This window comes from Symphodus melops (genome assembly GCF_947650265.1).
Source record: "Symphodus melops genome assembly, chromosome: 18".
Classification (NCBI taxonomy): Eukaryota; Metazoa; Chordata; class Actinopteri; order Labriformes; family Labridae; genus Symphodus; species Symphodus melops.
The window spans coordinates 13,748,468-13,764,641 of record NC_136708.1 but is presented as its reverse complement, the minus strand read 5'-3'; the positions used below and the strand labels follow the sequence as shown (position 1 = coordinate 13,764,641).

The following is a 16,174-nucleotide window of genomic DNA, read 5'->3' as shown; positions in this document are numbered from 1 at the left end:
TGTCCCCTGAACTAAAAATATATATGGATTTATATATTCATTTGTAATTGCCTCATAGGCCTTCAGTAGTTGTTTTGGTGTACGCTCTCAATCAGGAAGCTGATGTTTATTGTTTGTAACTATTTCCTCCTTAAGATGTCCTGCCCATTTTATCTCACTGTTTGCTTGATGAAGATCTTGTACAGAAGCATTGCCAATACATTTCAGTGTGCAGCAGTTTACCTTTAAAGGCAGTGATGGTAATTTTCTCAAGATACACTTTTTAAGGTTTTGGTTCAAATAATCTTTAGGTCCTGACAGAAATGAGTCACTCATGTGCTCTGAGAAAGAATTGAAGAAAATCTATCATCTGTAGCAGTTGTAAGTCTGTACAAACTTAATATATGTTTAACTTGTTCATTAACCCCAACCCTCACATCCGTTTCAATAAAGTGTGTTGAATGGGGCTGACTCCCCATCCAGGCATGCCAAGATGCAGGCCAGGATTTGTGTGCTGCCTGAATTCTGCCCGGACCTGTACACCTGTTAAATGGCTGCCAGGTGACTCAGAGGAGGAGGAGAACAAGCAGAGAAAGATAGATAGATTGATAGAGAGCAGTGCATTGGGTGTGGTGAGATGCCTCGAGCACATTCCTTGGAGCGGCCGCACCCTGCGTTTCAGCGTCTGTATACCTGCTAGAGTTTGTTATCAGAGCAGATGCTTGTGTTAATTTCTCTTTTGGCACTCATGTTGCGTTCGATATACTACAGATAGCATGCCCTGTTTTTCTTCTGGAAACTGTGTGCAGTCACACAGATGTATGCAAACACTCACCTCACATTTCATATCTAGTAAAATCTGCTGAGAGTTGCACATTTGCATGAATTGGAAGAGAACCAGGCAACGTGAGAGATCAGAGAAATGGCTCCCACTGTGTGAGTGCATAACAGCTTTCTAGGCCATGGGTGCACAGGCAGACACTCAAACAAGAGACACACCCATAGGAGCAGGACTGAACACACAATCATGCTCATAAGTGTGTTGCTATCAGAGGGCCATGAAACAAGGTGTGTTCTGTCTGATAGACATGTTTCAGGACAAAGGACAGCCCAGATAAACTGCAGAACACCTGCATTATACAGTTTTATTCGTATTATGTTTTTATGACAATATAGTAGGTATCACTGAGTGCAAGTAGTACAAACAAAAGGAGAAGGGATAAAAATGAGAGGTACGGATTACTTCAGTTTACACAATCTATAAAAACGTTGGAATTAAACCTGTAAAGCACAAAATAAATCTAAATATTTGAATAACAATTTGTGTGAGAAGAAACTGGAATTAAATTATTGTTTCTATGAGTACATGGGGACATCATGGACTAAAAGAGTTACTTGATATGTGTGTAGTTATATGGCCTGCACTGTGTGTGTTAAGTTCGAGGAAAAAAACAAGTTTTATGAATCCAGACCAAATTCCAGTAGGAGATATGAATCCGAGATACCTGAGGCAAAGAGGCAGGTTTCACTTATTTGGATAGAAAAGAGAACTGTTGACTTCTGCTGACTCTACAAAAAGGTTTTGGCAAAGACAAAAACAAGAGGTGACTCATTTCTTCTAAAGTCAGTATAAGAAAAAGAAGCTTGGTGTGTTCTTGAATTGTTTTGTAAAGTTAATTTTCTACGTTTGCTATAAATAACTTTGGTACAAACCTTACTTTTCTATTATTATACATTTTACCTTGACCTATACACAACTTTTTCTGAAAAAGGGCTGTTTACTTTTGTACATACAGTATGTAAAAAGAGACAAGTTACACTATATCAGTTACACAGTAACACTTACAAAAGTAAGTAGTCATATCTGACTAATAAAGGGTATTAAATTGAGAAACTGCATGTATTGTTAGCCATAAAAAGCACACTTAAGGCCCCCTACAGGGGCGAGCCAGCAGGGGAGAGCAGTACTGTGTTGTTCCTCTATGTTGTTGCTTCCACAGCCCCAGTAATACAATGTCAGTTCGCAGATTGTTACACCAATATTATGCTGCTTATAAACGGTTGAGTTTGAAAAGCTCTTTAAAAGGGGATACTGTATGGAAGCCCAAAGAGGGCGCCACAGGAAACAGCCCTAAAACCATCAAAAGAGAGTTAGCATTTAAGCGCCATGTATCTATCGTCTAAGTCAATGGCAAATTTGAATGGGTTTGTGGTTAGACACCTGAAATAAGGTCTGTGGTTAACACAAGCTTAAGAGCTGTTGGCCTATCATGAAATGAAATAAACTACATTAGGTAATACTCCCACTTGTGAACTTTTAAGTTTTAATGCGACCTTAAATGCGTCAGAAATGTTTGTTTGTCAAAGAGCTTATTTTCTGCAATGATCCAAAAGTCAATGCAAAAATCCCATAGGCCATTTCTCAATAGAGCCCATGGCGATGCTACTTCAGGTTGGCCTACAAAACATGTCATTACTTCTGTTCTCTAGAACATGCATCTATATATGTTTGCTCTTATTCTATTTTCCATGATAACACACTTGTCAGTTGTATTTTCAACTTGTATTTTCTCAGGGTGACAACACTGGTTTTACATTTTTGAGGTAATTTAAGATTTGTACTTGAGATATAGATGAATGAAATCATTATCAAGGAAATGCAAGGTTGTTATCTCGAGATAATTACATAAGTAGGACTCGAGAAAACAACCAAAAAATCCTTGTTATCGCAGTAGAATGGAGAATAAAAGGTTTGGGGTGTATGATTGCTTAGGGCTTCCATACAATTCCAAAACTACATTGAGGAAGGCTGTGTTGTTTCTTGTTTTAATATTACATAATGCATTTTTTTTTTTAAATTTCAATCTAGCAAATTCCCAGCAAGCCTAAGATTTCAGAAACTATTATCGGCATCCCAGCAATCCTCTATACAGTGAGGATGACATGTCATTTCTGAAAGTCGATTTAATTTTAGACTGTGCAAATAAATGCATAACAATGCAAGGTTACAAGAACTAGGCTTAAAAAAAATGCCAAGAAATAAAGTGAAATCGTCTTTTTTGTCTTTTGCCTTTCTATTGGCAAAATAAAAAAAAAGGATGATTAAAGTTTCAAGTAGCCTAAAGGTTTGAAGAACTGAGCAGAGCTTATGAGATAGGTTATGCCACTCTGGGAGTGAACTTCCAATACTGTCCCCAGTGCTCAACGGCTTTGGGAGGAGTCTCACCGGTGGGAAAGCCTTGCCTAACAGGAATTACCCCGCTGCTTCCTCATTCATCGCGCCGTCCTGCTGTGTATCAGCGGCGGCTGTGGAGGTCCTTATACCGCCCTGTGAAGCTCTCAGCCCGAGCCCGTGGTCCGCGTTGCCTCGTCTCTACTGTCTGCGCTGGTCAGTCCTGGAATAGGGTGCACGCCGGGGGTCTGGGTGGAGTTCTTGCCCGATGTGAGGAATGTGACGCACGGACGGGAAGGAACGCACATCGGCGGTTTCACGGAGGTGGAGCGATACTCTTTGGTAGAAAGATACGACGGGAGACGAGCTTTTCTTTCGGAGTTGGGAGGTACGGAGCGGAATTAAAGACAAACTTTTTGAATGCAAACTGTGACAAAATAACTACATGTACAGTGGACTTTCATTTGACATAGAATGCTGTTCTGCAGATCTTTACTATACGGCTTATTGCACTTATTCTATGCAGTTCTGTCCCTTGCAATATCGTTTTTTATTTGAATTCTTTTTTCTTGCTTTTATTTCTCTGAACTCTACCCCAGTTACTTCAGCTCCATCGTGTCAATACGGTATGGGTGGGATAAGAAATAAGTTAAATGCGTAAAACTTTCCTCATCTTCTGCCTAAACTTTATAGAGGATTAAGTCATCCAGGTGATTGCTGCTCATTGCAAAACCTGAACAGTATGTTATTATAGTCTGGGGCTACAAAGGGATCTGTGTTGGCTGGCAAATGACAAACTGCTGCGGCTCTCTCTACAACCCTTTGATAGATACTCAAGACAGAAAAACATGACAAACATGTAGACTACGTAGAGCCTTGACCTTGTTGTGTTATGCTGTAATGACTTATTTACACAGCAACTTCAACAAATAACAAAGCAATGGAAATTATGAGAAAAGCAGCCTAAAATGTCATTGAACTGTGGTAAACTATGGCTGATAAATGATGCTCTTGAGGACTGAGACACTTTAACAAGCATGTCTGATGCCTTGGTTGCACAACGCTGTGTATGCAGAGCAGTCAGGCTATGTTATGAGACCCAATCTTCACCCTCTAATTTAAAAGATAAATGTGAGATCTACTGCAATAGATCTTTGCATTCTTATCACACGTATCTTTGCCTGTTGACTTTGATCAATAGGCTTTCATTTTTATCTTTAACGCAGATGTGCAAGGATACATCTTCATTTAGAGCTTTTATACAAACAAGCAAAGTATTGATTCAACTTCACCTTTGCAAGTTCCGACTTGATTCATTCAGAATGACTCACTAGGTAGGAAAAGTCCTACATGTGGTTGCAATTTTAGAGGGAAAAACTTCGCAGTGCCAGCTTTTTTGTGGTGTTTTTCTTCTCGTGTGCTTCTCATTATAAGTTTCATCTTGTCAGACTAGCCAAATGTCCCAGGCTGCATCCCATTCACGGCTTTGTTTGCATTGTGTGTGTTACAAGGGCTCATTGTCTGCTTAGGTGTTGTAATTCACGTGAGTGATACTGTGCTGCTGTGCTTGAAAGACAGAAAAGTAGACACATTTTTAAAGCTGATATTGTTTGGTTTTTCACTCAAGACGAACACAGACATTTTTGGCGGTTGAATAAAAAAGACAAGGACCTGTTTTTCTAGCAGTGCTGCTGTGTAATGACAGTTTTCAAAGGGGAGGATGAGTGCTGCCTTGTGTTCTCACATACAGTATACATACAAATGACCTTGGGCGGTCTCTTCAGTGGCATTCAACAGATGAGCTGAGGTGTGATGAGACACAGAGAGACAAACCATGTGCTGTGTTCACTCTTATCTCTGTTTTGTGTTAATCTGACGAAAAGTGGCTCTGAAAGGTCCTGACAGGAGCATGAGGAGATTACTGACTCATCCCTCCAAACCTGTTTTCAGGTATTGTTTTCTCGGTCCATTCACACCAAGTTATTGTACAAAATGATTCGACTGAAGAGGTATGGCGGATCAATCGTGGTGTTTGTTTAGCAAGGCGTGTTCAGATGCATGTGTGGGACAGAAAGTCGAAGGGGGTGAATTTTTTTTTGAGCTCATAAAAATTACGTTTCCTCAGGCTTATTTCTGTTTGTTGCAAGTTCAGACAGATAAGCAATTCACATTTCCGCAGCTCTCCACACACTTTTTCTCCACCTTTGATGTAAAAAGTTGATCAAGAATGCAAAGACAGAGTAATTTACACGCAAACATTGAGCACATCTCAACATTGGGTTTAAAAGCCTTGAATTTGTGTTGTCGGTTGGTTCCTGCCTGTCCTGTGGTAGTTTAGAGTTTCAAACTGGATTTGCTGACATGTAGGACAGACTAGTCCTTGTTTGAGCAACAGAAAGCTTTATAAATAAGGGAGGAACAGAGAGAGGAGAAAAGAGAGATGCATATCATCAACAAGTTTATGCTTATCACTGTTGCTATAACAAAAAACAAAGCGGCAGTATTTGTTTGAACTTCCTGCCAGTAAGCCAGGTGTGGTAGAGAGAGTCGGACATGCTTCTTACGTTGAGTTATTTGTCTTTTGCCTCAATCTGTAGTGATCTATAAGGTCAGGATGGTGAATAGGAAACCCTCTGGCTTTGTTTAGTGCTGCTGTGCTCTCGAGTCACCTGAGTAGCGAATACCTATCTAGGGGTCGATTTGTACCAGGTCCCTTTGTTCCTTTAAGTTTGTGAATTTTTAATGATCAATTCTGCCAGTTGACCAATATATTTTTCAGGCAATAATGCTGAACATTGTTGACACAGTCATTGTGGGAATTTTCTTGTTTCCTTTGTTGTATTTGTGGGTGGTGCGACTGCTCCCAAAGCCGTTGAGCACTTCTCAGCATTGGAAGTTAACTCCCAGTGGCATATTTCATAAGCTGTGCTCTTCATGTCATGACTGTAATAATTATCTTCTTAATTAAACAAAGGACAATTCTTTAAACCTTTAGGCTACTCGAAACTTTACTTTTTTTTAAAAAATTGTTTAAGTTTTTGCCAATAGAGATGATTTCACTGAGCTCAGTCTGAAGGGACTTGGTCTTGCAGGAGTGTTGCAGGTTCAAATCTGAGTTCACTTCCTGCATACTTCCAATGTACGATTGAGCAAGACACCGGACCCCCAGCAGCTCAGGGAAGCCCTCTCACTCTGACATCTCTCCATGTCCATAGATTCTGATGGAGCATGTGTAAAAAGTGTGCATTTTACTGCCACCTCAGCACCTTTCACTTGTATACAGAACATGTCCCAGGGCTTCTGGATGTCTTTAAAACTAGATTCATACCAAACCAGATCAAAGAACTTGGGAATCTCCTATTTCTATTTCTCTTCCTTGGCAAGACACAAAATATTCCAAGCAGTATGAATGCCGAATACGCCTTCCTGCCCGCAGAAAAACCTTTCAATTGGAACAGCAGACACAGAAGCCTTGCTTCTGTAGCTAGAAAGGAGAGTGGAAACAGGATGTCAGCCATTTTCTAGCTCATGAATCATCCCACAGCAACGTTGAGCAAGTTATCCTCAGGCAAGGCCAGACCAGGCTACCCAATGACTCACCAGGCCTCTTGGTAAACCAGCTTCTCCCCATGATTGTGGGTTATGACTTTGAGCCCTTTGCTATAACAAATAATCTTTAAGTGTGTGTGGAACTTTACAAAAAAACACATGGCTAAGTAAAGCAGGTACATCCTCACTAAACATCCCACTCAGACATCATTATACACGCACCTACACAAATCCTGATCACACACCCTGGCTGTCAAATAACATAATTTCTAAAACGGTATATTTCCGTGCTGATTCACCAACACAACAAAATGCACTTCCTGTTTTAACCACAGTATGCTAAATCAACCCGTGTGTGTTCTTTAGACTTACCATGTGATTATTGTTAAACCTCCATCCCTACCTAATCAGCTAACCCATTCAGTTTCTAGCTGTTGTGAGACCACATTAAATAATGACCATGGGTCATCCTAGGCTCAGTTGTTAACTTTGTTGTGGGTTAAATCCACAACAAAGTGCATCCTCCTTTATAATACATCCCTTTAATTATAAAGTAAGTCTTACAAGTGGCAGTGATTTAACTATGTCATCTTTGGAAAGCAGAAACATTGTTACCTAAAAAATTAACACATAAGAAATATTGATGGCCAAATGTAAACTTGACAAAGTGGATGAAAGACTACATGAAACATGGTTAGATTACCTGTTGTGTTCCTTCCCATATTATACTGTTTAATAGGTATTATTGCTGGAAGGGAAAGAAGTCCTTAGATATGAAAAACAATACAATATAAACGTTTATTACACAACCTTGTTTCTGCTTCTCAGCTGTGATGATTTTCTCTTGTTTCTTTCTTATTTGACAGTGCAACTACATTTTAAGTGTTGGTCAATTAAAAGTTGGGATTTTATGACATCACCTTGGCCTAGTGAAATGTTAGTGACATTATCTTGTGCCGATTTTTATATCGAGGACTAATTGTAATTTAGAAAGTATTCCATAAAAAACAGTAATGGTAATTAATAAACGCTGCAATGATTACTGTCTTGTGCTTTATTGTCACAGAGATTCTGTTTGTAAGGCTTAGCTATATATTTTCCCTCCATACATCTTCTTTGTGACTTAACTTCTCTTGTAGGCTTGAAGAAGGAGAATTTGGTACTAATAAAGCAAAGTGAACCTCTTTTGAACCTTTGACTCTGCAGGTATGCAGATCTACAGAGTGAATTCTTTACTTCTGTGCCTTCTGTTTCTGAACAATTGTGCATTCTCAAAAAATTATATAACACGTCACTAGACCTTCAATTATGACTGAGTGTCTTCAAGTCTCATAGCTTACTCATCAAGCTTTCCCTAATAAATGTATTTTATGACTGACAGATTTGTCAGGATGTGGTCTGAGCAGCAACTTGAAGATTGCAGCACCAGTATGAAAGTTGTGAAAGTAACAAGAATCTGTCGATACATCTTATTGCCTTTCGCAACTGCTCCGTACACCTTTCTTTTTTTTAAATCCTCTGACTTCACTTTTATACTGATTCTTATTCACAGCTTATTTTACTTTACTCTTTTTTGTTCTTTCCTTGATATACAGGTTTCTCAAAAGCTGAATATTATTTTGCTGAAAAGAAAAAAAATCCACCAACAAGCTGGCAACTAAGCAGGGTGTGTATAAGGAGAGTCAAAACAGTTTTAATCATTCTAGCCGTAAGAAGGGATGATACTTTTTGTAGAAGTCCCAGACAGAACCATGGATAATGAGAAAAAGGGCTAAAAGTTTTATGAAGCAGGTTAGAAATTACGTGTTTGTTTGGGTATGTCTATTAATTCTAAGATCATCCAGTCGTATTATACTACACAAGTTGTATTATTTCGTCGAGACGAAGTGCCAGGGCATTTTGTTTTTGAGTCATATTAATGGCAATAAAAGAAAAATAAACAGTAACCATCAGAATTAATTTAGTTTTAGTTTGACTTGAAAACTACTGTAAATGAGCTGACCTGGCAGGATAATATTCTGTCACAGCAGTTAACGTCTGCTGGAGTATAAGCCTTTGTTATTGTGTGCCGGCAACGATGTGTTCAAATCAAAGGCGTACACTGAACTGACTTCTCCAGCTTTGACTTTGTAACAATAGAAGCTTTGTGTTGGAGTTTATAGGTAATCTGTTCACTTGTGTATTCTGAATTAAAACGTTCTTTCTCTCACCAACCTAAGGAGAAGTTGTAGTGTCGTTACCTGAATTTCCCTCGGGATCAATAAAGTATCTATCTATCTATCTATCTATCTATCTATCTATCTATCTATGGTGTGTACATACACAAAACATTTTTGTGTCCAAACTTTATTTTCCTGTACACTAACAGTGTTTCTTTCTGACTTTTTGTGCATAGGTTAAAATTGACCTCCTTTAATTACACTCAACCCTGAGCCAGAACCTTTGGTCCCAACTACCAACCAAAGATGCCAAACCGATCTCAGAGTTCATCGATTGGGGAAAACCCCCTTGACCCAAACTACCTGCCTCCACATTACCGTGAGGAGTATCGTCTAGCTATTGATGCTTTGATAGAAAATGACATTAAGGTAACACTGAAGATTTGTACTTTTAATATATTTAAAATACTGAAATCTAACCTGGTATTATGATGTAATCACTTTGGGTATGTCTCATGTCACACTAGGGTTACTATGAGTTCCTCCAGAGCGCGGATGTGGTGGGTTTTCTGGCGCAGCCGGAAATTGAATTAATAAAATCCACAATCCAAACCCCTAACCTATCATCGAGCATCCCAGAGCTGACATACCATGAGGGAGGCCATGAGGTTGATGGCTCCTCTGATACCTACTGGCCGATGCAGTCCGACCTGGCTGCCCCGGGGCTGGACCTGGGCTGGCCACTGCCACAGCACAGCTTCAGGGGGCCCACAGAGGTCACCACTCTGGTCAACCCATCTGACCCAGACATGCCAAGCATCAAGGAGCAGGCCAGGAGACTCATCAAGAAAGCATGCCAAGTAAGTAAAAGAAGAGCGGTAGTAAACAGAAAGAGGGGTTAAACTTGCCTATTTGCACTTTGCTCTAATGATGTACAGCTAAGAAACCATCTAAAGCAGAGTCCAAACAATATCACTTTTATTATATTTGCTTTGTGAGAAAGGCTTGAAGCAGAATGCAAGTCATTTCTATGTAGAGACCTAAGCACTGAGTGGACATTCAACACTAAGTAACTACACTTTATGTGTAAAAACCAACAGACACAAAATCTTATCATTTTAATTCACTTAATAATATGGTTTATTTGTAATTGAGCTCTTTTTGTATACAGTATTACAGTAATTTAACAGTATAATTTTTACAATAATGGGAGAAAATACCATTCAAACCGCTTGTCTAAAACTCATTTTTGTTGTAATTGGTTAGCATGGTTGTATACTCAGCATTTGAGCTGAAGTAGGCTGGTGTTATCTTAGCTTGTTAACTTAACCTTACTTAGATTTTGTGATATCTAAAATCACTCTGGTGTGCACATTTGCAGTCTCACAGTATTGTCTTAGTTTAAATAGATACTTTAGAGTATTATTCCTATTTTCACAATTTTCCGAAACCTTTACGCAATCCTCCCTGTGAAATTATTATGCATGTTCTGTTTTTAGAGCATAATGTGCTATGCTGAATTATTTATTTCTGCTAAAACATGAACAGAGACACTGCACATGTTCGTAGAAATCATGACAATGATAAAACTAGGCTAGTCTCGGCTAAAACCACATGGACCCTATCAAACTAAAACTACTTTTCTTGTGTCTGCTCTTTTTCTTCAGGTTATTGCTATTGTGATGGACGTCTTCACAGATGTTGACATTTTTTCCGACCTTTTGGAGGCAACAGCACGACATGTTCCTGTTTACATTCTGTTGGATGAGCAAGATGCCCATCACTTTGTCTCCATGGTCATCAACTGCAAGGTCAACTTGGATCTAAATCCTGTAAGTGTGCCTCCTTTTTAAGTTTTCCCAAAAGACTAGGTTAACAGATCGCCATCCTATAGCACCACATCATGCATTTAAAATACTTTAAACCACATTGGCTCTTTTATTACCTTTCTGTGCCAATTGCTCATCATTTTGACAAATGCTAAATTTGTTTCACAGATGCTGCGCGTGAGGACTGTGGCAGGAATAACCTATCATTCACGGACAGGGAAATCATTCAAAGGGCAGGTGAAAGATCGTTTCCTTATGGCTGACTGCAGTGCTGTACTAAGTGGCAACTACAGGTGAGCCATTTAAAAGTGTTTATAACTTCTACACCCTTTTATCCACCCTTTAAATTCAAGTACTCGTAACGCATCCACTATTCTTTTTTTTTTTATAGTTTCATGTGGTCTTATGAGAAGATCCACCGTTCCATTGCCCACCTCTTTCTCGGGGAGCTGGTTTCCACCTTTGATGAAGAATTCCGTATTCTCTTTGCTCAATCGGAGCCTCTAGTCATTGACCCATCTGATGGGCCACTTGCAATCACTGACACCAGCAGTACTAACAGTTACTTCAGCAGTCAGTACGGTTTGAAGAGGACCCAGTCTATGCGTAACCCCATAGGTTTCCGCAGGCCGCCTGAGATTACCACTGGCTTTCCCTATGGAGACTCTGATCGTAACCTTGCACTTCCTTTCCGGAGGAATGACCCATATCGCCACACCGTTGAACCTGGAGCAGGAATTACAATCGGGAAATATTCACAGCAACAGTTTCGTCTGCAGCAGTCTTATCTGGAGCAGGGAAGGTCCATAGTGTCCAAGCAGATGGAGATGAGTTCCAGTGCCTTTCAGAGGCACAGCTATGCGGAGGGAACACAGGAAAGCTACTCATCCTCAAGGCAATACATGAAGCACAGAGTCATGAACAATCTGGATGAGACAGACTTTCACAGGTAGTTAAACCTTAAATACCTGCTATTGTTCAGAAACTTAGTTATTAAAATTTCACTCACGTGTCACTGTTTTTACACATACAAATGCATGTTGTCTTTCATGTTTATTAAAAATATAATAAGTATCTTTCTTGTTATCTAATTGCACAGTACTTAAATGTGCTTTTTTAAATTAAATTTATGTGATTTGATATTTTCAGGGAGCAGATCAAAAGTAGCCATTACTACAATGAAGGGCCTGGGCCAGGTTCAGGCCATGGAAACTATGACCGACTTCGAGGTCGCCCTTCACATCTCTCTATCGATCAGTATTCAGACTCAAGTCATCGATCAGATCAAGATCCTCCGCTAGGAAATCATGGCAGAGACTGCTTTTCATCAGAGGATTTGAGAGGACCTGAGGGGCACCATGCTCCTCCATTAGCCGGGAGATATGGAGGAGGGTCCTCTCATAAGAGGCCAACAATAGGTCAAGCATATGCCTGTCAGAACTCACCCACACAGCTCCATCCACCAGAGAAGAAACATTTCCCCAAGCAATCTGATCAAGAGCATGAACAAGATGCAGAAGCTAGGCACGGCATGAGGAATTGGAGAATCCATTCCTATCTCAGCTCCTATGAGGAGGGTGGAGAGGAGGGTCTTGTTCAGCCTTTGGGGCCTGATGCATTTGAAGATCCTCAACCATCTCAGCAGCCAACCGACCCAGAAAGTTCAGCTCGCTTTGGAATAAAGGAACAAGCAAATGTTCCCTCTAAACCCAGACAAGATGTCCCAAGACCGCGCTTTGGTAAGCCCATCTTACCAGAGAGCAGTAGTAAAGAACTTGGTGACAGTGACTCGAAACCATTTTCACTGGAGAGAAAGGAGAAGGAGCCAGATAGGGGTGCACCGCGGGAGGTGGGTGTTGATGTGGAGATGAAAGAGGGTCCAGAGGTCCTCTTATCCAAACATGAATCATTCCGCACACGAATTAACCCACTCCTCCAACGCAGTTCTCGTCTTCGTTCTTCACTGATATTTTCATCTTCCAAGGCCGAAATGCACAGTGGTAGCCTAGGCCTTAAACCAGCAACAGAGGTAGAGGAGGAGTTAGACTCAGTACGCACTTCTTCAATTGTGGCCCAGATCCTAGAAAAGAGAAGATCTATGACTCGTGAGCCTTATGATTGGAGAAAGAAGGCTGAGGAAAAAGATAAGGAGAAGCAAAAGGAGATTGAGACAGAGAAGGAGAAAGAAGAACAAACAAACAAAGAAGAACCAGAGGAAAAGAAATTTGCTTTTAAAGATGATATTCAAGCGAAAGCTGAACCTCGGAAAACTAAGGAAGAGGATAAGACAATACCAGCTGTCGACAAATCAGAAGTAACATCAACATCTTTGAACATGAATGACCCAGCAAGTCGACTGCAATATTTTCAAGACCTTGCTGCCAAGAGAAAAGCCTCAAAAATGGGGACGGAGTTAACGCTAAAAGACACAGAGCCTGCAGAAAAAAAGCCAGAGCTTTGTGAGAAACCTCCCAAAAAAGCAGCTCTGGAAATCCCAACAGTTTCTATAGGTTCAGCAGAATCTGAACCAAAGAGGCCAGACATATCTGCAAAACTGGAAGAGCTTACTCGCAAACCTTCGGTTGGTTCCTCAAAACCACCAATAATCACTGCCAAACCTTACCAGAAGCCTTCAGAGACAAATCAAACTCAAAAAGAGACTACTTCATCAGAGGGTCAAAAGAAGGATATTTTGAAGTCCCTAAAGCCACTTGCTTCCCCAAAGCTCTTTAAGAGGGACCCACTGAAGATTAAAGGACTGAATCCTCGTCGTATCTCATGTGAAGATATACTGACAACAGACGCAACAGATGCAGAGAAGAGTGAACTGAAAAAGAGCCGCTCTCAAAGTTCATCCACTCCACCACGTGATGACTCAAAGGGAGGACTGCAAAAAGTTATGGGATCTAATACATCCATCAACACTCTTGGTGAGGCAAAAGGTGAGGGCAAGACACTCGACTTCTTAAAGAAGCAGACTCAGAGGCTCAAGGGATTCCTGGGGCCAAAGGATAAAGAAAAGAAATCTACAGGAGATGATAAGGGCATGAACACGGTCATAGAGATCACTGACGATTCAAGCAAAAAGCCAAGTTCATCAGGAAAAAGTACAGGACCTACAACTACTGATCAAACTTCAGCCAATCACAAGACAACAACTAGCACATCAGGCCCAACCCGATACCAAGCCCAAGGTAACTCTGTGATTTTTAGTAGCAACCTAAGAGATGACACCAAAGTGATTCTTGAGCAAATCTCGGCTAATAGCCAGAAGAACCGTCTGGAGAGGGAAGAAACAGGAGGGGAAAAGGAAAGTGACTCTGGGGCGAAGGGCCTGGAGAGACAAAACTCCTTAAAAAGAAATCGTTTTCTCCGCCCGCCCGGCAACACCCAGGAGAGGGAGGGACTGCTGAAGAGGATCGAGAGTTTGAGGAAGGAGAAGAAGGTTTACAGCCGCTTTGAGGTAGCCTATCACAGCAAGGAAGATTTTTGCAGCAAGGATGTAAGATATATATGATCAAATGCACAAATACTGAATTACAGATTTATTTTAATGTAAAATTTATGCACTTTACATTAAAATAAATTAATTTGTATTTGCCAGTCTGTGATTTGTTTTGGATTTGAACATATAAATCATGTTATAAATATTTTTTTAATGGTCTACATAGTTACAGAACATAATAACGCTCTCGGTAAAGACATTTTCCAAAAACAATGTTGAATTGGATTTTACATAGTCTCTGTTTTGAGCATAGATATGTAAGCTTTGGTGGACAAGCTATTATTTACTGATTTGTATTTAAACTCAAATCTAAGTTAAAATGCACGTTTTATGGGTTATTCTACTTCTAAAAGTAAGAACTTTAGAGAGCACTGTCATTGATTTGATTACTAACTGTGAAGATGAAGTAGAGGAGGGAGAGCTGGAGTTGATACTGTAATGCATTAATTGTTATCCCTGTTATTCTGTTGACAGATGGGGAATAACCTGGGATAACAAGAGATGGAGGAGCGACCTTTTATATGGAGATTTTTAATGCAAGATGATCAAAAGAACAATTGCCCATATGTGCTAACGACTCAAAGTACCTCTGTGGCTCCACACCTCAGGCTTTTCCTGAACTTTCACACAAAGTAATAACACTTGAAGAGACAATATATAAAAATGCTGAAAACACACTCTGGGTAGTGAGTTTGGAATGTGCCCATTTGCCAAGTCTTGGTATGACTTTTACCTTTTATGGTGACTGAGTTAAAGAATTGACTCTACTTGCACACTGGCTGGACGGGCTAGTGTTTCACTAAGCAGAAAAAACCAAGGCAAATTACCGATAACACATTTTGTATGAACATGATTGTGGGAGTGACAAAAGGAAGAAAGTACATATTGCTCCTGAGGGAATGTGAATATGAATGAACATGTATATTACCAACGTTGTGTGTTTGTGCAAGTGTCAGCTAGAACTTGTTTGAAACTGAATGGGAGACGGTACCTTTGTAAATTTAACATGTGCCAATGGCTGACAAAGGCTTTGCCAAAGCTGGAAGGACTAACCACAGATGGAGAAAATATGTTGTTATGAAGAGGAATAGAGATCATAGAGTACAAGGAGGGAGACAAACTGATAGAGAATATGTTAACTCAAGTTAAAGGAGCAGAAACAGTTTAATTCAAAAGAGTTTTTAGTGAACGTTGACCTCTACAGACCTTTTCCCTTAAGGCCTGGAATGACTAAACAGGATTAAGGATGTGAAATGACGAGTTAGAGAGGGGCCTTTCTGTGCGCATGGTAAAGGAGTTGCATTTGAAATGTGTCATCTTTTCTTTTTTACAGTACATGTAGTATGAACTGAGAATTAAACTTTACTCAGCTGCCCTACTGGGCCTGTATTCCAAAACATTCTGAGAATCCTCTTAGAGACCACCTATTTTAGCTTGAAATATCCAAGCATTTAGCAGAACTGAAGCCAGGTACTACCTGCATATACAAGTCATCTAACTTCATGAGCTACGCCCTGCACAGGACTTCAAGTTCCTTTGTTCGGTCTAAGTATAATTAAACTGAGGGTTTAGATTTACTGTACAGTTTCCAGGCTGCTTGACTGCCCGGTCAGGCGTCAAATAAGTCAGTCTTTCATGTCTTTTGTACAATTCATTAATAGATTGGGTGGTCTTTTGCTATGCAGACACATCAGGGGCTACAGATTTCTTATGGGAAAATGTATATATTTGTGTACAAAGAACTTGGTGACGTTCTAAGAAAGAAATAAGATTATTGTCACCTTTACCTTACTGTTGCTGTGCTTGTTTATTTTTAATAAAGGTGTAAATATGTGGTCTAGGCTGTACAAACTAATTGCCGTTGATTTGGGGAAATGTATTTCTAAAAACCTGAGATAGTATTACATTGTTTTGGAAATGACGCAAGTCTTTTATTAAATGACTTTGAAACTGAACCTGAAGGCTCCTGTGCGTAAATATG

General features: G+C 40.0%; 1 protein-coding gene across 2 annotated transcripts; it reads left to right on the top strand.

Moving 5' to 3' along the window:
- The first annotated feature begins 2,910 nt into the window (after positions 1–2,910).
- On the top strand, positions 2,911–16,148 carry fam83hb (family with sequence similarity 83 member Hb). 2 transcript variants are annotated; one of them, XM_079367835.1, is made up of 8 exons: positions 2,911–3,539; positions 9,096–9,288; positions 9,387–9,719; positions 10,527–10,691; positions 10,857–10,981; positions 11,080–11,637; positions 11,838–14,151; positions 14,668–16,148. In XM_079367835.1, the coding sequence occupies exons 2-8, from the start codon at positions 9,166–9,168 to the stop codon at positions 14,686–14,688; spliced, it is 3,639 nt and encodes a 1,212-aa protein (XP_079223961.1). In that variant the 5' UTR covers positions 2,911–3,539; positions 9,096–9,165; the 3' UTR covers positions 14,689–16,148. The 2 variants fall into 2 exon arrangements, with proteins under 2 accessions (XP_079223961.1, XP_079223960.1); XM_079367834.1 differs by having other exon boundaries at positions 11,838–14,190.
- Positions 16,149–16,174: the final 26 nt, after the last annotated feature.

What these genes read in the sequence shown, in the direction of transcription:
- fam83hb (XM_079367834.1), top strand. Translation starts at nt 9,166, where the DNA reads ATGCCAAACCGATCTCAGAGTTCATCGATTGGGGAAAACCCCCTTGAC. An exon ending in GTACTAAGTGGCAACTACAG is followed by an intron (nt 10,982 to 11,079) that starts GTGAGCCATTTA and finishes TTTTTTTTATAG; the next exon opens with TTTCATGTGGTCTTATGAGA. An exon ending in GATGAGACAGACTTTCACAG is followed by an intron (nt 11,638 to 11,837) that starts GTAGTTAAACCT and finishes TGATATTTTCAG; the next exon opens with GGAGCAGATCAAAAGTAGCC.